General features: G+C 41.2%; 1 protein-coding gene across 1 annotated transcript in view; it reads left to right on the top strand.

The window, feature by feature from the left end:
* The first annotated feature begins 4,536 nt into the window (after positions 1–4,536).
* TIGIT (T cell immunoreceptor with Ig and ITIM domains) overlaps positions 4,537–27,114 on the top strand; it is a 28,827-nt gene continuing 6,249 nt past the window's right edge. Inside the window, exons 1-3 of the mRNA XM_006864168.1 lie at positions 4,537–4,600; positions 6,598–6,927; positions 23,072–23,175. Of these exons, the coding sequence (XP_006864230.1) occupies positions 4,537–4,600; positions 6,598–6,927; positions 23,072–23,175 (498 nt within the window). The remainder of the gene's footprint in view (positions 4,601–6,597; positions 6,928–23,071; positions 23,176–27,114) is intronic.

The raw sequence follows: 27,114 nt of genomic DNA, 5'->3' as shown, positions 1-27,114 counted from the left end.
TGAACCACAAAGTCAGCAGTTCAAACCACCAACTGCTCCTCAGAAACCCTATACAGGGTTGCTATGAGTCAGAACTGACTTCACTGCACTTAACAACTTCTCATACTGAACTTGACTAATATTCCAATAAGTTGTTAACTTGTCTTGGCAATAGTGGCTATCTTTGCCATATTCCTGACGTTAGTGTGAATAACTTTAGTGTTTAGGCCAAAAAGATCTGTTAGTTTTGAAGTTGGAGTTTATGTATACTTGCTTATTGATTAGAAAATCATCTGTCAATTTTTTATTTTATTAACGAGTGTTGATTTTTTAAAAAATCAGTCATAGAGATTAGATTTTTTTCAGAATTTATTTTTATCATCAAGGGAAATGACTATATATTTTTAAAATGTAAATCTAGTAATTATTATTAACAGAATTTATGATATTTAATCATCCCTGCAATCCTGAAATAAATCCCACCTGGCCATTAAATCTTATTTTTTAATATGCTTTCAGAGTCTGTGTGATTATATTTTATTTAGAATTTTTTCCTCAATATTTGTAAGTGAGATTAGGATCTGGTTTTCTTTTATTTTGTGCAATCTTAATCATTTTTATATTAATATTATGTTCAATACATAAAACTAATTTTGAAGTTTTCCTTCATTTTCTATACCTGGATATTTTAAACAATGTTGAAATGATCTGTTCTTTAAAGGTCTGTAATAATCCTTCCTGTAAAATCATTTAGGGCTGGCATTGTTTTTGTTGAGGAGAGCGAGAACACTTGATGTTTTAGTGGCATGGTAACTCTTCATGATGGAGCGCTTCTCTGCATATGTTCAGTTGTACTTCTAGCCTATTCCCATGTCTTGAATGACCAAGGGCTCTAGGTAGTAAGAAGTAGGAAGTAGGGTTCCAGGGGAAGGAAGAGGTTGACAGGATAATAAATAACAAATGGAATGAAAGAGGAAAAGGAGGGAGTGATGTGAATAGGTGGGTGGGGCTGGGAGAAAAGACTGCAAGAAAAGTCTAAATTAAGGAGAAAAGATCAGTTATTTCTTCCCAAAGTCTTTTCTCTTGACTCTATATTCCATCCCTTCCTGGGTGTCTCTGTCTTATTTTCAAAGCTGGCAAGGCAAAGAAAATATCCCAAAGTTCACTGAACCCCTTGAAAGACTTTATGGGGGCCCTCAGTGCCACATCATCTGAGGGAGCTTGGACAAACCAACAAGAGTTGATGATCTGACCCTCAATTCTCTCTATTTGTGTTTGCCATGAGCCAGTGTCAGCCAACATGCCCTGTGGCTCACAGTCTTATTAACAATTATTAATACACATTCTTTTCATGTTGAGTCTTTGATGTTCTATGGCTGCAATTCTCACAAGAGGCTTTGGAATGACCATCCACCCCATTGTTCAGATAATTCAGCTGTGAGGTGGCTTTGCAAGGCTGTTGAGTTTGATGGGCATGGAGACCCTTCCTAGTACTCAGCCAGGAGCAGCCACATTCCCTTTTCTCTTCTACTTGCAGTCTCCCTTTTGCTATTTTCCAGTGAGGGAATCATTCTCCCCTCTGCCATAATAAACCTGGCCACCAGGGGGTGGTGGTCTACACAGTGGAAGTGGAAACTCTCTCCCCCAATTTCTGCAGCTGTAGGAACTTGACAAAGGCAAGGAAGAGGCAAGAGAAGAGTTGATATTCCTGAAACCACCCCCTCTCATCCCACCCTCTTCACATACACATTTTTGTGACAGAGAGAAGACTGTAGAGACTAAAGCCCTAGGACAGCGCTAAGAGTCCTTAAGAGACTCTATAGGTTGTTTCCCATGTAAACCACAGTCCTGTGGAAAGCAACTGTCCACAGCACCCCATGCCTAGTGTTGTGTTCTGGGTCAAGGAGGCTTCCCAGGATTGTGCGAGGGGAGCTGCTGAGTGGGCTGAGCTGTGTAAGGAGGCCAGGGGCCTGGTAAGGGCTTTACATTTAGGCCAGCACGGCTTTCCCTTTTGTATGCAAATGAAGTTCCTTCACCTTCACCAGCAACGACCCAGTCTAACCAGACCTTTCCCACCCACACACTTAAAAGTCAAATCAGAAAAACTTAGGTGGCTCATTTTAGAGCATTTAAATGGAAACGTGAGTCAGCACCAGACTGAACTCAGATTGAAGTACTACCGGGTTTTGGAAGGGCCCAGGCTTGCACCCCCAGCTGTGCAGCTCAGTTCTGGTTGCAGCTGTTGCTGAGTGAGCAGCAGTTACTGGTGGGGGTTCCAGGTAGAGTTCCTGTATGGAGGCTCTAAAAGAAGCTTATGAAAGGTTCTCTGAGAGGGGTCCTGCCATTTATCTCCCTTTAAGACAGCCTGGCACAGCGGTCCACTTTTCTGCAGGAATATTGTATCTTCATGTTCTTTTATCAGACTTATAGGACAGAATGGAGTGATCGATTGGAACTCTGAACTTGAAGTCAGAGATCAGTCCTTGCAAATATGTCACAAAGATAGAGATGGATATTCTTCTCTGATTTTCCTATTATTATTATTATTATTATTGATGTTTCTGTTGATTTATGGACTCCTTTAAGTGGCCAGACACTGTGCTAAGTACCTTATCAAATATTTACAGATGAGGTGGCTTAAGAAGGTTAAGTAATTTGCCGAAGCTCATCAAAGCTAGATGGATTTGAACCCAAGTATTTCTTACTCCAGTTTGTTAACCATAACCACCATCTTTGTCTCTTAAGAGCTTCTTTGATCTGAATGAACTTGATTGTGTTTCAAAAATGGAACAACTCTTTACCCTTTTTTAAATCCAGTGTAAATTTCTTCTATGGAATTCTTACTATGTCAGATTGGTCCCAACCTCTATGGCTCCAACCACTCCCATGATAGAAACGCAGGCTGAAAACTCCCTCTAGCCCAAATCCCAATGTCCACCCTCTCCTGGACTCCACTCCGACCAGTTGCTCTTGGCTGTGTTCTCTATCTCCTTACTATGCCTTGACAATCTATTTTGGAAACACCTCTCTGGTTCAGTCTCAGTACCGTTCTTTCAGACACATGCTAGCTAGAGCTCCTTCAGCTGATTATTGGAAGGGGGTGGAGGTATATTTTTGTATGAACCTTGAAGAAAACAATTTAGGTGGGCAGAGAGAAGTTGGTGAGCATATCTAGTCTAAGAGGCTGAGAACTGAGGCTAGGACATGGGCTGGAGTGGGGGTGGGGGTGGGAGCAGTACATGGGTAAGGAGGAAACCATCTGGCTAAGATGTCACACCCTGCAGGGGAGAAGTAGGCAGGAGTCTAGGTGTTGAAGTTCAGGTGCTGGGCTAGAATAGAAGGGTAGAGCAAAAAGCTTAGATATGCCCCCACCCCACTGTGGAGCTGCAGCTTTTTAAGAATAAGATTATGGAGCATGCCCTAGGCAAGCAGTGGCAAGAACCCCAAACCAAAGCAAGCCGACTGCCATCAAGTTGATCCTGATCATAGGACATAGCAACTGTATGGGACAGGAGTAAGAATCTCACTGGTAGATGCATATGGAACCTCCCTGTCTACTCCTCAGAGCGTAGCTTCACGGGAGAGTGAGCTTTAACTGTAAATTTTTTTAGGACAGGTCTGGCATTATTCATCTTTGTTTCTCTAGAGCCTGATGTTGGGTCAGATACTTCCTAGGTACTGGGGGATGATCAAATGAACCAAAAAAATGGAGAAAAGGAGGAAAGAAAAATGACAGAAGACTGAAGGGAGGAAGGATGGGTCCACAGTAGGAACTGGTAGTGATCTTGGAGCCTGAGTCAAATGTCTACCAATCTCTTCTCTGAGTCAGGCCACTGGAGCTAGTCCTTTTTTTTCCTCCCAGCTCCCATAGGGTCACTGTATACAAGCAAAACTCATCCTTCTGGTTCCCTTTGATTCGATTGGGTTAGAGATGAAACCAGAAGTCAATGAAGTCTTAGTTCACATAAGCAAGACAGAAGAAATATGATTCACAGACAGGATTTGACGCAAGGGGCAGTTGCTGTTTGTCTAAGACCTTTGTCTCACTCATATTTTGTTCCCAAAGTAAATTACTCTTGCTCACTGAGTCATTAGTGAAGTTTCTGGCCTGTCAGTGCCCAAACCTAAAACTCCCTGTGGTTGCACATTCTTTGGCAGGCTAGGTCAGGGGAGCCCAGTGAGCAGTTTCCCATCAGTAATGAGTCTCAGAATCTTAAGTATTGCACAGGTGCCTTTGAGCTCTTTGGTTAAAAGATAATTAAAAATGTAAAGGCGCATTTAGACAAAAATTTAAAACAATAGATTGATAATCTAAATCCCAGTGTACCTCAAACCACATTTTTGTTTACTTTTTTTAAATGTGTTTCCTGTGGCTTACTGTTGGTGTACAGTTGTTGTAGTTGCTGACAGCTCTGTCTTCGATAAAGTTTTTTGCTGAAATTGGTGTTTCCGAGACCCTCCTACCTCATAGGCTCAGTTGTACCCTCCCATCGGCAGTTGGCCAGTTTCGGTGGCAGAAGAGGCCACATCTGTTTCCCGTAGGCCCTGAGTAGAAGTATGCAGTGGTGTCTCCTCCTCATATGGGCTCAGGGCCTAAGGCAGGCTACTCTTCCTGCATCAGGTAGGCCTAAAATTCTAATGTGGAACTGTGGAAGGAGAGCTGGGCACAGGAAGGGAAGCAATAAGGCTGAATGTGGCATAGAGAGCAGAGGGTTCGGGTAGGAAAAGACTGACAGGGAAGGCCACATTCATCTGAACGGAGAAAACACTGTTTTCAAAGAGTCCTGTGTACCATCTTGTGAGAAAACACAATCTCTGAGAATGAGGAATAATTCTGTTTTGGAAGGCAAAGGATGGACCACGGGGTTAGTGGGACTGAGTGGTTGACCCAAAAAAAAGCAGGGGAAAAGAAAAGGGCTAAGAAGGAATGACTAATTTACTTTTGCTACATCTCCCTTTCTTCCTTCTGTTCTTCTGTCCTTGAGAATAGAAAGGCAGGAACCTTCTAGGAAAACACTGCTAAGTAGTTTTTTGTGGATCAAAATGCCTTCTCTACAGATTCTAGACATTCTACCGTTAGAGATTGAATTCTTGTTCAATTTATTTCCTTGTACATTAAAAACTGTAAGCAAATCATTCTGACAGAGAGGACACAAATATTTTAAAACTGTAGTATACATATGTTTTAATGCTGCTTTCTAAACCATTTGAGGGTGAAGAGATGCTCAAAGGATGCTGGGAGTGGTAAGTACATAAGAGATGGTTTTGCCTGGGAGAAATGGTTTTCCTCAAGCTTCCTTTTCCTTGAATTTTTTTGGCTTTTTTGAAGATTTCTTTTAGGCATCCCAAACAGCAATCAACCAAATGTTGTGAGATCCTTTCAAGTCAATTTTGACTCTTACTGATCCCACGTAACAAAGTAAAACTGCCCTATAATGTTTTCTAGGACAGATTTTCTGTTGAGGATGGTTGGGCAGAAACAGGTAGTATTTTATTCTGTTGTACATTGAGTCACTGTGTTCAGAATGGATTTGACAGCACCCAACAATTAAGATCTTTAAGGGAGCAGATTGCCAGGTTGTTCTCCTGCGGAACCTCTGGGTGGGTTCAAACTATCAATCTTCAGGTTAGCAGCTGAGCTCCTTAAAATCAACCAAATAGTCATATATTATTTCAACAAATATTGAACCCAGAGCAGAACTAGATTGCTGGAAAAAACCAAAAAACAGAACAGAACAAAACAAAACAAAAAGCCCAGATCAGAAGAGGCGGTGTTGGCTGACAAGAGCTTTTATTCTAAGTAGTTAAGTGCTGTTAAGTCAGTTTGGACTCATAGTGACCCTCTGTCTGGGTTCCTCGGCTTTAAATCTTCAGGGAACAGAAAGCCTAATCTTTTTTACTGTGGAGCAGCTGGCAGGCTCAAACTGTGAGCCTTGTAGTTTGCAGTCTAGCACTTATCATATGGAGTTTCCATGCTCCCATATTCTAAGTGTTGTTATTGTTAAGTGCTGTTGAGTTGATGTGGTTTGAAGTCCAGTGCTGATCCTACAGCATCACACCAAGAGTCATATTCTAAGTAGGGAGACAAAATATAAGCCTATGAAAATAACTAATGAACTAACCATTGAGTCATGTTGTAGCAGAATATCCTGAGAGAATTAAGTGCCAAGTTGTATAGTAATAATCAGGCACTGAACAAAGTGCTAATTATACAATACAGACAGTGGGTGTGAAATGGTAAGGAAGCTTGCTCTGGTTTGGGATCTCCAGGGAGGAGGACGAGGCTATGAGAGGACAGGAGGAGAATGGCAAAAGCAGGGGTAATGTGAGGGAAGGAGACTGTCTGAACTGGATTAGAGATACTAGAGGGGAAAGAAGACTGGAAAGGTGATGCAGGGTGGGGCTGGGAGCCTTGAATGGCAGGCAAAGAAAAGAGTGTCTCTTTAAGTAGGGGCAACTGGAAACAATTAATGTCTATTTGGAGGGTTGACAGACAGGACCAGAGAAACTATTGTTCCAAAATCCCATTCTTGTCTCAAAGCCCCTTGGCATTTCTACAGGAAGGTGTAAAGCCAGTATCTGACCTGGGGCAAACTCATGCATGCTTTTTTCCCTTAGGAGCTATGGCAGGGAGCATAGTAACCACCGGCAACATTTCTGCAGAGGAAGGCGGTTCTGTCACTTTGCGATGCCAACTCTCTTACACCATGGCCACAGTGATCCAGGTCAACTGGAAGCTGCTGGACCAAACTCTGGCCATTCACCACACTGAATTTGGGTGGAACATCTACCCAGCCTTCAGTAAACGAGTGATTCCGGGGCCTGGCCTGGACCTCACGCTACAGCGGCTGACCATCAACAATACAGGGGAATACTTCTGCATCTATTATACCTTCCCGGATGGAATTTATCAAGGAAGACTCTTTCTGGAGGTCCTAGGAAGCTCAGGTATTTCCTCTCAGAAAAGAAAATGCCCTCATAAAGCACTGTGTGATCTCTCAACTCTGCATTCCATGTAAATCACATGGATTATTTTTAATAATACTGCTGCATGGCCCCCACCAACACCAATGAAATCAGTCTCTAAGGATAGAACCTGGATAGGAGTGTGTTAAAAACCTTCCAGGTGATTCTAATGTGCAGCCAAATTTGAAAATTACTCTCATTGTATAATGCAGTTCTAGTGGCATTGTAGGTTAAGTATTGGGCTGCTAACTTCAAGGTCAGAAGTTCAAATCCACCAGCCATTCTGGATGAAAAATGAGGCTGTCTGCTTCTGTAAAGATCTTCAGTCTCAGAAGCCCCAGAGAGCAGTTCTACTCTGTCCTATAGAGTCTCTATGAGTCAGAATTGACTCAATGCAGTGGGTTTGATTGGCTTTGGTTCTTGGATAAGAAATGTATCTTAATTATATTTATTAGGAAGATCAGTTAGTGAGGCATTTGGGAGGGTTAAGGAGCTCTGGTAGCATAGTGGTTACGAATCGGGCTGCTAACCTCAGGATCAGCAGTTCGAAACTACCAGCTGGTCTGCGGGAGAAAGATGATGCTTTCTGCTTCCGTAAAGATTTACAGCCTAGGAAACCCTGTACAGGGTCGCTATGAGTCGGAACTGACTCCATGGCACATCATAACAACAACAAACTCTTTTTTGGGGTTAACATCAATCAAACCAATTAGAATAAATTTTATTAAAATTTTATTTGAAAATATTTATAAAGATTAACAATTTCCATTGAGCCAGTTCCAACTCAAGGACGCCCCATGTATAATAGTAGAACTGTGCTTCATGGAGTTTTTCAATAACTGACTTTTTGGAATTAAACCATTGGGCCTTTCTTTTGCAATGTCTCTGGGTAGTCTGGAACACCCGAGCTTTTGGTTAACAGATGAGCACTTTAACCGATTTGACGATTTATTGTTATTAAATGTCGTCCAGTCAATTCTGACTCATAGTGACCCTGAATAGGATTTCTGAGGAGCAGCTGGTGGGTTTGAACTGCCGACCTTGTGGTTCACAGCCCAGTGCTTATCCTACAGCATTGCACCAGGAAAACAAAGCACAGTATCTGCTAAGTGTAAATGTGTAATCATTTCATTAGTATGTTATTGTTGTTGTTGTTAGGTGCCAATGAATCAATTCTGACTTATAGCCACTCTATGCACAACAGAACTAAACTATACCAACCTTACAATTGTTGTTTCACTTGAGCCCATTGCAGCTGCAACTGTGCCAATCCGTCTCATTTTTCACTGACCCTCCACTTCACCAAGCATGATGTCCTTCTAGGGGGACTGGTCCCTCCTGATAACCTGTCCAAAGTATGGGAGATAAAGTCTCACCATACTAACATGTATTCTGGCTGGACCTCTTCCAACACAGATTTGTTTGTTTTTTGGCAGTTCATGGTACTTTCAATATTCTTTACAAAGAGCATAATTCAAATGCACCAACCATTCTATGGTCTTTCCTTATTCACCATCCAACTTTTGCATGCATATGAGATTACTGAAAATGCCATGGCTTGGGTCAGGCACACTTTAGTCCTCAAACTGACATCTTTGCTCTTGAACAATTTAAAGAAGTCTTCTGCAGCAGATTTATCTAATGCAATACATCATTTGATTTCTTGACTGCTGCTTCCATGATTGTAGATAGTGGATATAAGCAAAATGAAGTCTTTGACAACTTCAATCTTTTCTCTGTTTATCATGATATTATTTATTGGCCCAGTTGTGAGGATTTTTATTTTCTTTACATTGAAGTACAATCCATATATATGTATGCTGAGTACATAATCTGAGAAAGTGGATTATTTGAAGAAAACGTGGCATCAGGATTAGAGGAATACTCACTAACAACCTGTGATATGCAGATGATACAGCCTTGCTTGCTGAAAGCAGAGAGGACTTAAAATAATTACTGATAAAGATCAAAGATCACAGCCTTTGGTATAGGTTGCATCTCAATGTAAAGAAAACAAAAATCCTCACCACTGGACCAATAAACAACATTCTTATCAGTGGAGAAAAGATTGAAGTTGTATCATCTGCATATCACATGTTGTTAATAAGTCTTCCTTCAGTCTTGATGCACATTATTTTTCACATAATTCAGCTTCTTCAATTATTTGCTCCTCATACAGATTGAATAAGAATGGTGAAAGGATACAACCTTGGTACTCACGTTCCTGATTTTAAACTATTTAGTATTTCCTTGTTCTATTCCAATAGCTGTCTCTTGGTCTATGTACAGGTTTCTCATGAGCACAATGAAGTGCTCTGGAATACCTATTTTTCTCAACATTATCCACTGTTTTTCATATCTACACAGTTGAATGTCTTTGTATAATCAGTAAAGAGCCCAAGTAAATATTTTTCTGGTATTCATTGCTGTCAGCTGAGATCTATCTGATGTCAGCAATGATATCCCAAGTTTCATGCCCGCTTCTGAATCGGCTTGAATTTCTGGAGGCTCCCTGTCGATGAACTGCTGCAATTATTTTTGAATTATCTTCAGAAAAATTTTACTAGCATTTGATATTAATGATACTATTTGATGATTTTCACATTCCGTTGGGTTGCCTTTCTTTGGAATGGGCACAGATATGGATTTCTTGCAATCAGTTGGTCAAATAGCTGTCTTCTAGATTTCTTGGCATAGGTGAGTGAGTGCCTTTATTAGTTTTTTTTTAAGGATTTAAATTTGTATTCCATCAATTCCTGGACCCTTGTCTTTCACCAATGCCTTTAGTATAGCTTGGACTTCTACCTTTAATACTGTTATTACCTTAATCATATGCTACCTTTTGTAATGGTTGGACATTGACCATTTCTTTTTGGTATAGTTACTCTGAGTATTCCTTCTATTTTCTTTTGATGCTTTCTGCATCATTCAATATTTTGCCCATAGAACTTCAATATCGCAAGTTGAGGCTTGAATTTTTTTTTCAGTTCTTTCAGGTTGAAAAATGCTGAGCGTGTTCTTCCCTATTGGATTTCTAACTAAAAATATTTGCACAATTATAATACTTTGTCTTCTAGAATTTAAATTTTTGCTTCTTCATTTCTTCCATTCTTTTAGCATTTGTATGCTCAAAAGCCCCCCCCCCAAATAGATATATATATTTTTTGTCTTTTCTTTCTTTCCTGTCTTTTTGATGAACTTTTGCTTTCTTCATGGATGATGTTTCTGATGTCATCCCACAACTCTTCTAGTGTTTGATCATTAGTATAGAATGCATTGAACCTGTTCTTGAGATGATCTCTAAATTCAGGTGGGATATGCCTGAGGTCATATTTTAGCTCTTGTAGACTTGTTTTCATTTTCTTCACCTTCAGTCTGAATTTGCATCAGAGCAATTGATGGTCTTTCCACAGACTGTTTCTGGCCTTGTCTTGGCTGATGATAATTGAGCTTTTCCTTGTCTTTTCCCACAGATATAGTCAATTTGATTCCTATGTGTTTTATTTGGTGAGGTCCTTTTGTAGTGTTTAAAAAAGGGTATTTGCAGTGAATAAGTTGTTCTATAGCATAGTGGTTACAAATCGGGCTGCTAACCTCAAGGTTGGCAGTTCAAAACTATCAGCGGTTCCGTGGGAGAAAGATGAGGCGTTCTGCTCCTGTAGAGATTTACAGTCTCGGAAACCCTGTACGTGTTCACTATGAGTCGGAACGGACTCCACGGTACTTAACAACAACATCATGTAATTACTAGCATCATTTTCTATCACCAAGGCCATATTTTCAAACTACTCATTCTCTTTGTTTCCAACTTTCTCATTCCAATCACCAGTAATTATCAATCCATCCTGATTGTATGATCAATTTCTGGCTCTAGTAGTTGGTAGAATTCTTCAATTTCATCATCACTGGCTTTAATGGTTTAATGTAAATTTGAATAATAGTGGGATTAATTGGTCTTCCTTATTGTGGTGGTGGTGGTCTGCCTTGTATGCATATAGATGTTATCTTATCACAAGCAGTATTTATGTCAAGCTAGATCTCAAAATGTTCTTTTTGATGATTAATGCAACACCATTCCTCTTCACCTTGACATTCTCAGCATAATGAACCATATGATTGTCTGATTCAAATGGTCAATACTAGTCCATTTCAGCTCACTCATGCCTAGGATATTAATTTTTATATGTTCCATTTCATTTTTGGCAATTTCCAATTTTCCTGGATTCATAATTCATACATTCCATGTTCTGATTATGAATGGGTTAGTTTATTAGTTAATACATGATTTACCTGGATATTCAAATCTATGATCTAGAAAGTGTGAGAGGATTCTTCTCATATTCTTATAGCTCAGACTCTGAAAGCGGACTGTTACCTAATTGTGGCTGAGTTGACTTAGACTCACACCAACTCTACGACATAGTATAATTTCCACAGAGGATTTTCTAGGTTTTAATCTTTAGAGAAGCAGATCGTCATGGCTTTTCTAGCTGCTGGGTTCAAATTGCCAACCTATCAGTTAGCAATCAAGTGCATAATTATTGTTGCACCACAGCTGTGTCCAAATCGTGCCTTTGCTGTTGACCTCAAGCAAGTTTATTTAACGTCTGTGAACATCAGTTTTCTCCTCTGTGAAATGATGGTCGTGGTGGAGTTTTACGAGGAGCACAGGTAGGATTAAGTTATTTAGTTTAAGGAAATGCACTTAGAACATTTACTGGAATATGGTAAGCCCTATATTGACTATTGGGCAAAGGGGACATATGAAGCTTAGTTGTTTAGAGTGAGTGAGCTGATTTTAAACACAGATATTCTGGTTCCACTAAATGATAACCCTCAGAACTTTTATTTACTGCCCTCAATTGCATTGGGGATTAAGTTTTATGAGTTGACATGTGGAAATCAAGAAGATATTCCTTGAAGCACTCAAGGCTGTTAGGTTCATGTCTTTGCTATTTGCTCACTGTGTGAACCTGAGGAAGTTGTTCACTCACTGTAACCCTCAGGGATTTACCTCCAAGGTTGTGAGATTAAATGCCATAAATATATGCACAAGGTTTAGCAGCAAGTCTGTTGTTCTTGTTAAGTGTCATTGAATAGGTTTCCACTCATTTTGACCCTGTATATCATTTCCAAGGAGCAGCTGGTAGATTTGAACTGCTGACCTGTGGTTAGCAGTCCAGTGATTTTCCTATCACCAGGACTCCAGCACCAAGTCAGGTGGTGGTTGGTGATTATGTGCTGTGGAATTGGTTCTGACTCATAGTGACCCTGTGCAGGATTTCTGAGATTTCTGTAAATCTTTACGGGGGCAGAAAGCTTCATCTTTCTTCCATGGAGCAGCTGGTAGTTTCAAATGCAGACCTTGAGGTTAGCAGCCCAATTCGTAACTAGTACGCTACCAGAGCTCCATACCAAGTCTGTTGTTGTTAAGTGCTGCCAAGTTGGTTCTGACTCATAGCATCCCTGTATAGAGTTTCCATGGAGTTGCTGGTGAGCTTGAACTGCCGACTTTGCAGTTCAAACAACCTTGCAGTACAATGCATTATCCCACGGCGCCAAACCAGGACTGCATACCAAGTCTAGAGATCAATAATATTAGAGCTTCTTAATGTATGATTGGCTGTGCTAGCTGGTTTAGCAGCCCTGGAAAGGGGTGGGGTAGGGTGGTGGTGCTGGTGGCATGGGCTGGGGTGTTTGCATGTGCGTGTGTGCATATAATTATTTTCACACACTGAATCTCTTTCACCAGGAAGAGCTCCTTTCTTGTTAAGGGCTCACCTGATAAAGTCGGTTCCATGAGGATAATCTCCTTAACCTAAGGTCAGCTGATTTGGGACCTTCATTACATCTGCAAAATCCCTTCACCGAGTACCTACTTAGCGTTTGAAATACTTTGAGGTTTGTACACACCAGGGAGTGAAGATCTTGGGGCCATCATAGAATTCTGTTTACCTGGCTGAAGTTGCCCAAGTGAAGGATAATTGATCTCCATCATCAAGAAATAGGTTGATATTACAAAATGGGAACAGAGAGGAATATCTGTCTTAGTTTTCTAGTGCTATTAAAACAGAAATACCACAGGTGAGTGACTTTAAAGAGAAGCACTTCATTTTCTCAAGAGTTTTAGGAGAATTAGCAAACCAGAAGTCTGAATTCAAGGCAGGCTGTCTCTTTCATTCGTATGCTCTCTGTGTCTGCTTTTGGGGAAAATCCTTGTCTCACCATCTTTAGCCCTGGTATCTCTCAGCTCCTCACTTCATGTGCAGTCTGTATCCCCCAATTTGTACTGGCTTGTCCCTGTGTCTGTCTCCATAGCAAAATGGATCATGAGCTGAGCTGCTAATCGCAAGATTAGCAGTTCGAATCCGTGAAGATTTACAGCCTCGAAAACCCTATACAGGATCACTGTGAGTTGGAACAGAATAGGTGGCACACAACCAGCAGATATGATTAGATTAGGACACACCCTACACTGATATGGTCTCATAAACATAACAAAGATACCCTATTTCCAAACAAGATTATGTTCACAGGTATAGGGGTTAAGATCCCAACACATTTTGCTGTTGTTGTTAGATGCCATTGAGTTGGTTCCAACTCACACAACCCTATGCACATCAGAATGAAATACTATGCCATCCTCACAATTGTTACGCTTGAGTCCATTGCTGTTGCCACTGTGCCAATCTTTGTCATTGGGGTCTTCCTCTTTTTCACTGACCCTCCACTTTACCAGGCATGATGTCCTTCTCTAGGTACTAGTCCCTCCTGATAACATGTCTGGAGTATGAGAGACCAAGTCTCACCATCCAGGTTTCTAAGGAGCACTCTGACTGTACTTCTTCCAACACAGATTTGTTTGTTCTTTTGGCAATCTCTGGTATCTTCAATATTCTTCTCCAGCACCACAACTCAATGCATCAATTCTTCTATGGTCTTCCTTATACACATTTTGGGGGGACACAATTCAATCTATAATGTTATCTATGTGATTCATCTGTACACTTTTGCTTCTCATCTGCCCAATTTTGATAAGAACTGGGCAAGTATAATAGTCAGAGACCCAGGCAGGCATAGCAATCAGAGGCCCAGACCCTGGATGAAAATCTAGGTTATGTCAACAATTAAGTCCTGCAGCTCATTCCATTAATATTCTGGTTTCCCTCAGAAAAAGAGACTCACTAGAATCCTAAAACAGTTACTCTCGCAACTTTAAAATGAAATGAATCTGAGCAGCAGCATCAGAGACAGGTTATCCAGATTTGTTACCAGCAAATTGCCCTTAGCTCAAGAGTGCCACTCTCCCAAGGACACGTTCCCTTTCCTGGACATCTTTCATCTAATGACTGCTCAACATCTCTGAAGGACTCTGAAAGACTCAGCTCCCCATGGGGTTTTCTGAGACCTTCATTGAGGTCACTTTGACTGTGTCACAGCCCAGTTTCTTTGTCTTATCAATCCTGCTTTCTTAGCTCCTACAGGGAACTCAAGATAATTCTCTCATAAACTTCCTGCTTGGTAGGTAATCTTTTGCCTTAAAGCTTGTTTTCTGGAGAACCTTAGGCATGAGAATTGACCTAAATACTAAGCATTCAATAAGTGACAGTTCTCAAGATCTGGGAAACATTCATGGTACTTCAGACTTGAAGACTGTGAAGTGTTGTAGTTGGGTGAAGAGAGTGGAGCGCACTGAGATAGTGGGGATAACGCTCCAGGTTGATAAATGGTCCTGAATGGCCAGAATGTTAACCTTCATGCTTCCCTGAAACAATCAGATTTTCCTATCTGATGCATACTGAGCCTTGGCTATTACCACTTGCTCGTTGTATGATGGTGTGACTCTTGGTGACTGCCTCCAAGATGACTATGAGATTAAATGAGATAATATAAGTAAAAGGCTTATCACCAGGCCTACCATATGGCAAAGATCCACAATATTAGAGATTCCTGTTTTACAATTAGGAGCTCTGGTAGCGTAGTGGTTACGAATCGGGCTGTGAACCACAAGGTCAGCAGTTCGAAACTACTGGCTGCTCTGCGGGAGAATGATGAGGCGTTCTGCTCCCGTAAAGATTAACAGCCTCGGAAACCCTGTGCAGGGTTGCTATGAGTCGGAACCAACTCCACGGCACATAACAACAACACAACAACATTTTACAATTGGCTGTGCCAATCCAAATCTTTGCATTTGGATATCCTTAGCTACAACTCTCAGCTGTGGTAGGCAGAATTCGATGATGGTCCCAAGATTCCCAGCCCAGGTGTACACATATATTCTCTCAGTATTTCAATCAAACACCAATCTAGGTATTTCTGTGAAGGGCTTTTGCAGATGTATGATGAAGATCTCACATTAGCTATTTGATGAGAGAGATTATCCTCTGTGGGACTGACTTCTTAGGGTGAGCGCTTTAAGAGGACTGGGCTCTTCCTAGCAAAAGGGATCCCCTGTGTGGGAAGGGTTCAACTGGAGGGAGAGTCTCCATTACTGAATCACTAATTTTGAAGATGGAGGGACCCACATGGCAAGGAAGGTGGCCTCTAGGAGCTTAAAGAAGACCCTGGCAGGAAGCCAGCAAGGAAATGGGAACCTCAGTTCTACAACCACAAAGATCTGAAGTCCACCATAAGTACATGGGCTTGGAAGAAGACTGGGAGAACACAGCCCAGATGACACCTTGATCTCACTTTTGAGACCCTGATCAGAGAACCCAGTCACACAGTGCCTGAACCTCTGACTACAGAACAGAGAGCTAAGAAAGACATTTGTGTTATTTGAAGATGTTAAATTTGTGGTGATTTGAAGCAATAGAAAAATAACACATTAACCAAATTTACTTAGTGGAAAACTCATCATTTATATCCTTCAGACCTCCTTAGATACATCAAGTGTCATTATCTTTTAGGGTTGATGAGTTTCTGATGCTTGTGGAGTTTGTGACCCTAGAGTAATACACTAAAGGGCTGGACTTAAGATCCTACATTAAGATGTAAAACTAGGCCTGTTATAAAACCCAAGTTGCAGTTGAGTCAATTCTTGTGTGATAGTTAAGTTTTTTTTGTGTGTGTTAACTTGGCTGGGCTAGGATTCTCAGCAGTTTAGCAGTTGTTGTTGTTAAGTACTATTGAGTTGATTTTGACCCATAGTGACCCTGTATAGGATTTCTAAGGAGCAGCTGGTGAGCTTGAACCACTGACCATGCAGTCTAGCACAGTAACCCACAGCACCACAGCAGGAGATGTAGTTATTACCTCTATTATGAGGTACAATATGATGTAATGGAGAAGGATATCATGTTTGGTAAGGTGGAGGGTCAGAGTTAAAGAGGAAGACCCCCAGCGAGATGGATTGGCCAAGTGGCAGAATCAATGGGCTCAACTGTGGCAACGATAGTGAGGTTGGCCCAGAATCGGGCAGTGTTTCGTCCTGCTGTGCATAAGGTCACTATGAGTTGGTACCAACTTGATGACACCTAACAACAACAACAACAACAATGATGTGATCTGATGTGATCAGTCCTGATGTGATATGATCAGCTCTGATCTGATGCAATTATCATCCGTGTTGTAAATCCTCACTTCTATGATGTAAATGAGGTTGGATGCAATCTACAGGATTAGGTTGTATCTTGAGTTAATCTCTTTTGAGATACAATAGGAGAGAGAAGTCAGCAGAGAGAGAGGGGAATTTACTACCACCAAGATACAAGATCCCAGAGTAGAGTCTATCCTTTGCACCTGGGGTCCCTGCACTGTGAAGCTCTTAGATCCAGGGGAAGAAGACACATGGAGATCTCTAAGGACTGCAGGGTTTACAGAAACTGAAAGGAGACAAGGGTCTCTCCCCAGAGTCGACAGAGAGAGGAAGTCTTCCCCTAGAGCCAGCACTCTAAATTTGTATTTCTAGTCTACTCTGGTAGCTTAGTGGTTACGAATTGGCCTGTGAACCAAAAGGTCCGAAGTTTGAAACTACGAGCTGTTCCATGGGAGAAAAATGAGGCTTTCTGCTCCCATAAAGATTTACAGCCTCGGAAACACTGTACGGGGTCGCTATGAATCGGAACCGACTCCACCACACAACCACCACCACCAAACGGTGAGAGAATAAATTTGTATTTATTGAAGGCAGCCAATTGTGGTGTTAGTGTTATATAACAGCCCTAAATAATTTAGACAACATGTGTTGTCTGTAGATTGCCAGGTTTTTCTTGTGAAGAGCCTCTGGTTGAACTCTAACCGCCTATCTTTTGGTTAGCAGTCAAGCATATTAATTGTTTGCACCCTCTAAAGACTCCATGCCTGTTGTAGCCACATCCAGACCCAATGCTGCAAGTCAGTTCTGACTCATGGTGGTTAAGCTATAATCTTTACGAAAGCAAACTTCCACATCTTTCTCCCACTGAGCTTCTGGTGGGTTTAAACCACCAACCTCTTCTGGTTTACAGTGGAGTGCTTTAACCACAGCACCACCAGCGCTCATGTCTCTGCTGTAAAAAATCATACCCACTGCCATCAAGTTGATTCTGACACATAGTAACCTTGCATAGTGTTACAATGGATGTAAATCTTAACAGGAACAGAAACCCTCATTTTTCTCACTCTGAGCAGCTGGTGGGTTTGAACTGTGGACCTTGAGGTTAGCAGTTACAGTGCTTATCTTACAGCACCACCAGGGCACATTATGCCTGCTATGTTGTTGTCAAATGCCATCAATTTGGTTTCGATGCATAGCGACTTTGTACAGGGTTTCTAAAGGGCAGCTGGTCAGTTTGAACCACCAACCTTGTGGTTAGCAGTCTAGTGCTGATCCTACAGCACCACATCGGGACTCCTTTGTTGGTTATTGTTGTTGCTGTTGTTATTAAGTGCCACTGAGTTGGCTTTGACCCACAGCAACCCTATATAGGATTTCCGAGGAACAGCTGGTGAGCTTGAACTGCTGACGTTGTAGTTCAAACTGACTTTACAGTCAGCACATTAACCCACAGCACCACATCATGTCTGCTATTGTCGTTGTTGTTAAGTGCTGTCGAGTTAATTCTGACCCATAGCAACCCTTCATAGGGTTTCCTAAGAGCGGCTGGTGAGCTTGAACCACCGGCCTTGTGGTTCAAACCGCCTTTGCAATCCAGCGCACTAACTCACAGTGCCACACCAGGACTCCATGTCTGCTACAGTCACCATTTAATTTTACTTGCTCTTGACTTGACGGCACTTAACAACAACAACAAAAAGAATTGATAAGGATCCCTGGTGGCTCTGTGGATTAGGTATTGGACTGCTGACCCCAAGTCGATGGTTCAAACCCACTGCTCAGCATTTCTCCTGATGAGGGAGTCTGCTCCTCTAAAGATTTACAGTCTCAGAAACTCTATGTAGGGTCGATATGATTTGGAATGGACTTCATGGCAGTGGGTTTGGGTTTGGATAACTGATATAAGAAGAGAAACAAGTTCCCTTCCTGCCTAAGCTCCAGGGTTAAATAATACAAAAGTCAAGTCAACGCCTATAAAAAACACAAAAAACAACTACTACGTTCCTACTTTTGACAATTCCCAACATAAGTGCTATAAGCACAAAGTGAAAGGCTGCAAACCAGAAGTCTTGAGAGTTCAAAAGAAAGCTCACAGGTAAGCCTTTTGAAAACAAACTCGTCAGTTTTTCATGACAGCATGATATAAACAAGTATAAGTTGATAAGAGTCCTGGTGTGGTGTTGTAGGATAAACTCTGGACTGCTCACCACAAAGTCAGGGTTCAGACCTACCAGCCACTCTTCAGAAACCCTATACAGCATCAACATGAGTCAGAACCGACTTTACAGCACTTAAAGAACAATCTAAGAAGAATTACTTTTCCCCCCACCTGGCTAATGCTTGAATTCTTATATCTTTAAGGTCAATGTCTGGCCAATTTCCTGCTTTTACCTTTATCTGCATAATTAGATGTCATCATTAGCTCAGTGCACTGTGGTTTCATAGCCTAACTCACACCAACATCTCGCATTTTCTCAAGCTATTAAAATTTTGTCTTCTTTCATTATAACTTTGATTTAATATAGGTTGAATGAAGAAATTTGGGGATTATAATTATTGTTTTACATAGCTTAGAAAAAGAAAGTCAATTCTAGGTATGTCTGAGGTTTGGGCAGGTGCTGGGGATTTTTGGATGGGAGGATCTTGACTTCCAGGAAAATCCCATGATACCAGGTGGCTTCTGGTTTAAAGATTTGGGCTGTTTTATTTTCTGAGCAGGATAAAGTTTATGGTTTTAGATATTTTGTGATTTCCTTAACTCCTGGTCAAAGAGGAAGAGGCTATTTTGTTTATGTGGTTGTTGTTTGTTATTTTGTTGTTATTTAGTGGTTACGAATCCGGCTGCGAACCACAAGGTCAGCAGTTCGAACCTACCAGCTGTTCCGCAGGAGAAAGATGAGGCTTCGTAAAGATTTACAGCCTCAGAAACCCTGTACAGGGTTGCTATGAGTCGGAATCGACTACGCGGCACATAACAACAACAACAACGTTGCTGCTATTCAGAAACCAGAATGAAGTTGCACATTGTTGTAAAACCAAATCCGGCTGGCTGTGGCTTGATTGCTTTTCCTGTTGACGAAGTCTCACAGGGTCAAGATTTTTGACAATTTTTCATCCAGGGATGTGGGCAAACTCTGGGTTTGAGGGTTTTGAATTTCTGCTGGGGTCAGGCTGACCTGGGAAGCTTGAACAAGTGGGGCTTTCTAGCCTCTCTTGCTTCTTCCATGCAGGGATTCCTTAGGTACCTTTCCATCATCTCTTTCATACCACCCGCCTCCTGATGCAGCGGGGTGGGGCAGGGTGGCACAGACTGTGGAATTCCTGTTAGGTGGGTCATGAGTTTGTAGTTCCCTCTGGACAATGGGCCTCCCTGCCTCTCACCTAAACAGGAAGTATTCCAGGCAGATGCCCAGGGACTGTAAGCTAGACATTCTTCAGAGCGGTAGCATGCATGACCCTAGTGGAGGGTCTGCTGTGCTCTTCTGAAGCTACATAACAGAGGTACACATCTGAGTTTTTTGGGGCTGGTGGCGAAGGGGAGGGGAGAGGAAGTGAATGAGTGCAATTTATACACAGAGTTTCCTTTAGTTCCTGTGAAAAGTCCATGACGTTGTTGTTGTTATTTGCTGCTGAGTTGTCTCCTACTCATGGTGACCTTATGTATAACAGAATGAAATGTATAACAGAATCAAGTGACACCTTCATGCCATTGTTATGTAGTTGTTACTCTCCTTTTCTATAGATAGCCCAATTGACGCTCACAAAATTTCCTTAGGTCATGTGTGGTGGGACTGGATTTGAAACTCAATCTTTCTGACATCAGTGAGCAGGGTCTTAGAGAACATGCTCCCCACATTGGGAAATGCCAGTCTCTTGTGTGAAAAACAGTTCCCGTGTTGGAGTCCAATGACTCAAGTCTCCCATGCCTATCTCTCACACCTCTCCCCACTTACTTTTGGTAAAGCACTGACGATGAGTCTGAAATCTGGACCTACTGTGTGGTCTTAGTTTGCTTACCTGCTCCCTTTTTTTTTTCCCAACACTTTAACAACTAGGACATTGGACAGGCTCCTTCTAAGATCCCATTCAAATATGTGTTCAGAGATTTAGTACAGGGTCTTTCAAATGTAACTTCCCTGAGAATCAGGAATGTAGTCAAAAGCCAGCAATTCTACTCTGTTCCATGCAGTCACTACAAGTCAAGTGACTCGATGCCACATGACATCAAACTAGTGGTACTACCAGTGTTTTCGGTATTAACATTGTTGTTAAGTGCCACCAAGTCGGTTTTGACTCATAGCGACCCTGTGTAGAGTTTCTGAGGAGCAGCTGGTGAGTTTGAACTGCGGATCTTGCGGTTTAAACTGGCCTTGAGGTCTAGTGCTTACCCTATTAACTTAGGTGAGGAAAAAAAACAAAAATTCCACTGTTGGAAGATATGCAAATTATGAATGTACTTGACTTCTTACAGAATGGTTGGAGGTTCGAATTCATTTAGAGATGCCTCAGAAAAAAGATCTGAAGATCTCTTTCTGAAAAATCAGCCAGTGAGAACCCTCTAGAACATAGTTCTACTCTGACACACATGGGTTTACCATGAGTCTGCGTCTACTCCCCCACAACTGTTGTTAACTCTTAGAAAGAGGACCCAGAGCAGTCTCGGCCTACCATGGTGGGTGTAAGCGGTGGTCAGATAGAAGTTAAAGCACTGATAACTTGACTTACATTTTCCTCCTTTTTATTATTACCATGTGCCTGCAGTTTAAAGAATACCAGTGATAAAATAGTCTTCCCTGAAATGAAATATGTTGTTGATCTAAATTTTAAATGATTACACTGGTTGCTATTGAGTTTTAAGAATAAGCTTATTATTATTTTTTTCATTATCCTTTGATAATCATTGTATTTTACATGAAAGTTAATTCTGAGAACTTCCAATTATAGAAATGGTTTTTTACACAAGTGGACTCAGCTAGCTACATGTATTCATTTTCAAAGTAAGTTTAAAATGGTTCTGAATTATTCAAGTACATTTGAGGTGAAGTTTGTATTTCCTCCCCTGTTGCTGTCATTGTTAAGTGCCTTCATGTTCATTATGACTCATAGAAACCCTGTCTAGAGTTTCTGAGGAGTGGCTGGTAGGTTCGAACCACTGACCATGCAATTAGCTGTCCAGTGCTTATCCTATATACAGCATCTGTGGATACTACGTATTTCTACCTTTAAACAGTAGATACTCAATAAACAATGCTACCATTTGTTGTTAGGTGCCATCGAGTAGGTACTGACTCAGAGCAACCTTATGCACAGCAGAACGAAATACTGCCCGATCCTACGCCATGGGAATTGTAAAAATGAAGAAATTGAACTTGAATTATTCAACTCTGTCATTCTATGGGATCTCTTGGAGTTTCTATTTGTGTTTTAAAATGAAGCACAATAAAAATGGAAACATGTAGTATTTTCATTCGTATGTGAAATATTTTACTGAATTTTAGTAATATCATTAAGATTAAAATATATTAATCTTTTTCAAATTACCGGTTTTAAAACAAAAGAATAAATGAGATAATAACTACACCTTTTTCAGATGTTTCAGTTTTATTAAAATTTACTTATTGATTACTAAGTAATTATTGACATAAAATATTATACCAGACTTTAATGAAAGGGCACAATCCTGTTGTGGCACTGTAGAATAAGCACTGGACTGTTAACTGAAAGGTCAGCGGTTTGAAACTACCAGCTGCTCCCTAGAAACCCAGTCCTGGTGTAGTGCTGTGGGCTAATGCATTGGACTACAAAGTCGGTTTGAACCTTAAGGTCAGCCGTTCAACCTTACCACTTGCTCCTTGTAACCCTGTACAGGGTCGTTATGGGCCGGAACCGACTCAATGGCACCTAACAACAACAACAATGAGTCATATAGAACTGACTCAATGGCACTTAACAACAATAAAAGGATAAAAGTTAAAGATGATAGGTAGATAGAAAAATTATTGAATAAATAATTATGTTTTTGGACTGTAATATTAATTTCATTTTAATGAAGCATTCTTTACTGATGTGATTCTGTATATGGAATTTAACAAAATAATTTAACTTTCTGTGATTGTTTTAGAACAGTATTTTTTTTGTGTGTTTTAAAATTATTATTGAAAATGATTTTTATCATATAAAAGATTTGTTGTTGTTAAGTGCTATCTAGTCAGTTCTGATTCATAGCGTTTAGGGGTTCCAAGAAGCGACTGGTGGGTTTGAACCATCAATCTTGCTGTTCAAAGCAGCTTTGTGGTCGAGTGCTTATCCTACAGTGCCATACCATATAAAGGGAGAGGGTATTAAAAAATGATCTATTCTGGGTGTCAAATGCAAAGAGTATGTTGACCAATGGAATGTACTGAGTACATGATGGTCCAGGCTGATGCACTGCTGTTTAAAGAGCTAGATGTAAAGTCTCTGGTCCTCTGATTAGAGACAGGGCCTGGTCAGTTCCTGCCTCTGGGCCAGGAAGTTGTGACTTCCTTAAACAATAGCTTGCCTTCTTTCAGGCTACTGCCACTCATGTCTATTTCCTCCTCCCTGTAGTGGCCAAACGCAACGCTGGATTCCAGAAGTTCTGGCTTGGCGCCATGGTCACAGCCCTGGTGTGCTGCACAGCTGTCATCGTGGTGGTGGCATTGTTTAGAAAGGTAATGGCCCTAGCTTTGTGGCTCAAGTCAAGAGAACCACTAACCTTGACATTCTGACTCTTTAATACTTTAATACTTTTCTTCTGCCCAGGTGTTCTTGCCACTCCTTCTACTTAGATCATCCAGATACTCTAAAACAACTCTACTTTTGTCAATCCAGAGACCTGTGTGGTAGCTCCCTCACTGTTCTTTCTGTTTTTCTCACAGTGTTTGGTCTGACTTTTTTTTTTTTTTGAGGTTATTTATGTTCTTCTTCCTTTGTGCTTCTCATTTGGGAGCTTTGGAAGGTTTGATCTGTGCCCTATCCATCTTCTTGTCCCCTTCTGTTCCTAGTTTCTGCTGGACCTGTAGCCACGTTCCTGAAGATCCGATTCATCTGCTAGGGGTTTCATGCATCTCAGATATCTACTGTGTGACAAAGCTTCCTGTTTATTTGCTTATTTAATTTTCATAACTCTTTGGCAGTGCTGACTTATTTGCTAGAAAAAAATGAACAAACACTCCAAACATTTAGGGGCCAAAACATGCATGGCAAAAAGAATAGGTTGTAAAGTCTCTGTTACTTATCTTAAAAGGTCATGTGGCTTGAAGTTCTGGATGAGCAATGGTGCTATTTAGGTTCTCATTTGGAAATGAATAGAGATAATATTTGCACAACATCTGAATGTCTTACTGTTACTGAATTACACTCTTAAAAGTGTTAGAATGGTGTTTTAATTTATATACATATAGTTGACCACTTTTTAAACTAATTTTTTAAAAAGACTTTGTTTCTAGTTCCAGGGTATGATTTCAGAGAAGTTACTTAAAAATGATTCCAGGTCTCTATTTCATTACATATAAAATTGGATTATAATTCAACTTGTTCTATGTCAGAGCAGCGATGGACAGGTAGCATATTGGATGTGAAAGCTTTGTAAACTATGGAACGTATCAGTGCACTTTTTATGTCAGAAACTAGTAGTTACTGATTGGAGTGAGAGAAAGAATTTTTATTCCTTGCTTTGTTACCCTCTCCTACCCTTTATGCCAAGGAGCTCTGGTAGCACAGTGGTTACGAATCGGGCTGCAAACCTCAAGGTCAGCAGTTCGAAACTACCAGCTGTTCCATGGGAGAACGATGAGGCTTTCTGCTCCCATAAAGCCCTGTACAGGGTCGCTATGAGTCGGAACCGACTCCATGGCAAACAACAACAATAAACCCTTTTATGCCAGCCCAGGTCACTCTAATGTACATCATCTCACAAACATTTTGGGGAAGGCAAGCTCCTAATATTGCTATTCACCTTCACACTGCACCACCTCTCTCCTTCTGAACTCCTTTTCCTCTTACTCTGATTCCACTCAATGAACAACTCAACTCTGCAATCCTGATATTACTTTCTGGACTATGTACTTAGGGCTGTTATTGCTTATGTACATGCCTTTATAACTACCAGCTTCTTTTCTTCTATTGGCTATGCCTGCTTGTTCATTTTTCTACTCTTTCTTGCCTTCTTTTGAATATATTGTTGATGTTGTTAAGTGCCTTAGAGTTGGTTCAAACTCATAGCAACCCTATATAGGATTTCCAAGGAGTGGCTGATAAGTTTGCATCGCTGGTTCAAACCAACCTTGTGGTCCAGTGCATTATCTCACAGGGTCACACCAGGACTCCTTTGAATATATTGTTTTTGTTGTGAAGTGCCACTGAGTCGGTCTGACTCATAGCGACCCTGTATAGGGTTTCCAAGGAGCAGCTGGTGAGCTTGAACCACCGACCTTGCTGTTCAAAGTGACCTTGCAGTCCAGAGCATTAACCCACAGCACAACACCAGGACTCTTTTGAATGTATAAGGGCCTCAAAAAGCTTGTGGAGAAAATGGTACTAAAGGACAATGGGATTTTCCCACAAACTTGTTGAAGCCCCTTCATGTGTGTGTGTGTTCTGTGTGTACACATATTTGTTTTAACCAATGGGTGATTAGATAACTGCCTGGCCCACCAGCGTTCCTTAAAATATCTGTGTTGTTCCATGATTCGGGGTTTCAGCTTCCTGGTTTATGAGGTAAATGTTAAAATTTGTAATTTATCTGGTTCAGAGAGATGTGACAACTTATTCATCATCAAGGTTGAACAGGGTGTTGGGGACTTAGAAGTGGTTGAACTGTGGCCTGCTCAGAATCATTTTATTTAGGTATCACAACAGACATGATAGGGAAATTAAACCTACTGGACGGTGAGAGGAAGAGGAGACATTGACCAGAGAGAGAGGTGAAGAGAACAATAGACCCCTGAGCTGGGAAGGAAAGTGCTTTGGGGGCTGGTAAGCAGATGTCCACTGTTGTCACCAGTCTTCTGCAGCTCTGCCTGGGAAGGGTGAAAGGCATTTTCGAAGCAGCAGAGGGAATCTTCCTGTTAATGACTCCAGACTGGTTAATTATCATGCCGGTCACTCAAATTAGAAACTTCAGTCATCTTTACGTAGGGGATGGGGGAGAAGGGAAGAGGACAAGAAAAAGTCCAGCCACTGCCAAATCCTGCTAGTTCCCCTTCTACAGTAGTTCATCCACCAGCAACCTCTATTCATCCCCATTGCTTCCTGTCAAGTTCATATCCTCCCTGTAATTTTGCTGTGGTCTCCATCTGTTGTCCTTGATTTTCCTCTCTCTCCTTGCTCATTGGATTTTATATTTGTATATTAGTCAAGATTCCAGTTTGAGGATTGTTTTAATAAAGAGTTTTACAAAGGTATGGTCAGGGTGCAAGGGGACGATAAAGGAGCGTATAGGCATGTGTTGTTGAAGGCTTTAGGAGAGAGGCCAGAGGATAATTATGGAACCTAGAATCAGAAAGTTGTGCCAAGGGGACCAGTTTGAAGAATGCTGTGCCCTTTGTCTGAGGGTTGCAGCTAGTCCAAGGGTACCTTGTGGAAAAGGCATTAGGGAATAAATGATCTCATCTCCCTCTATTATCCTACGTTTACTCTACATTGTTATTGTTGTTAGGTGTCACCGAGTCAGTACTGACTCATAGCAACCCTATGCACAGAAGAACAAAACACTGCCCGATCTTGGGCCAACCTCACTACTGTTGCCACGCTTAAGTCCATCGATGCTGCCACTTGGCCTGTCCATCTCATTGGGGTCTTCCTCTTTTTCTCTGACCTGCCACCTAACCAAGCATGATATCCTTCTCCAGCGACTGATCCCACCTGACAACATGTCCCAAGTATGAGAGACAAAGCCTGGCCATCCTGGCCTCCAAGGAGCACTCTGGCTGCACTTCTTCCAAAACAGATCTATTGGTTCTTTTGGCAGCCCATGTCACTTTCAATATTCTCCTCCAATGCCATAAGTCAAAAGCATAAGTTTTTCTATGGTCTTCCTTATTCACTGTCCAGCTTTTGTATGCATATGAGGTTACTGAAAATACCATGGCTTGGGTCAGGTGCACCTTAGTCCTCAAGCTAACATCTTTGCTCTTTTAACACTTTTAAAAGGTCTTGTGCAGCAGATTTGCCAAAAGCAATATGTCATTTGATTTCTTGACTGCTGCTTCCATGAGTGTTGATAGTTGATCCAAGAAGGATGAAGTCCTTGACAACTTCAATCTTTTCTCCATTGATAGAAATGTTGTTTATTGGTCCAGTGGTAAAGATTTTTGTGTTCTTTACATTGAGATGTAATCCATACTGAAGGCTGTGCTCTTTGATCTTCATTAGTAAATGTTTTAAGTTCTCTTCACATTCAGCAAGCAAGGTTGTATCATCTGCATATCTCAGGTTGTTAATGAGCCTTCCTCCAATCCTGATACCACATTTTTCTTCATATAACTCTCTCATCTGTCAATTTGTCATACTGTGGTGGCTTGTGAGTTGCTGTGATTCTGGAAGCTATGCCACCAGTATTTTAAATACCAGCAGGGTCACCCATGATGGACAGGTTTCAGATGAGCTTC

This window comes from Chrysochloris asiatica, unplaced genomic scaffold (assembly GCF_000296735.1).
Source record: "Chrysochloris asiatica unplaced genomic scaffold, ChrAsi1.0 scaffold00061, whole genome shotgun sequence".
Taxonomy (NCBI): domain Eukaryota; kingdom Metazoa; phylum Chordata; class Mammalia; order Afrosoricida; family Chrysochloridae; genus Chrysochloris; species Chrysochloris asiatica.
This window is presented reverse-complemented; position numbering and strand designations above follow the sequence as displayed.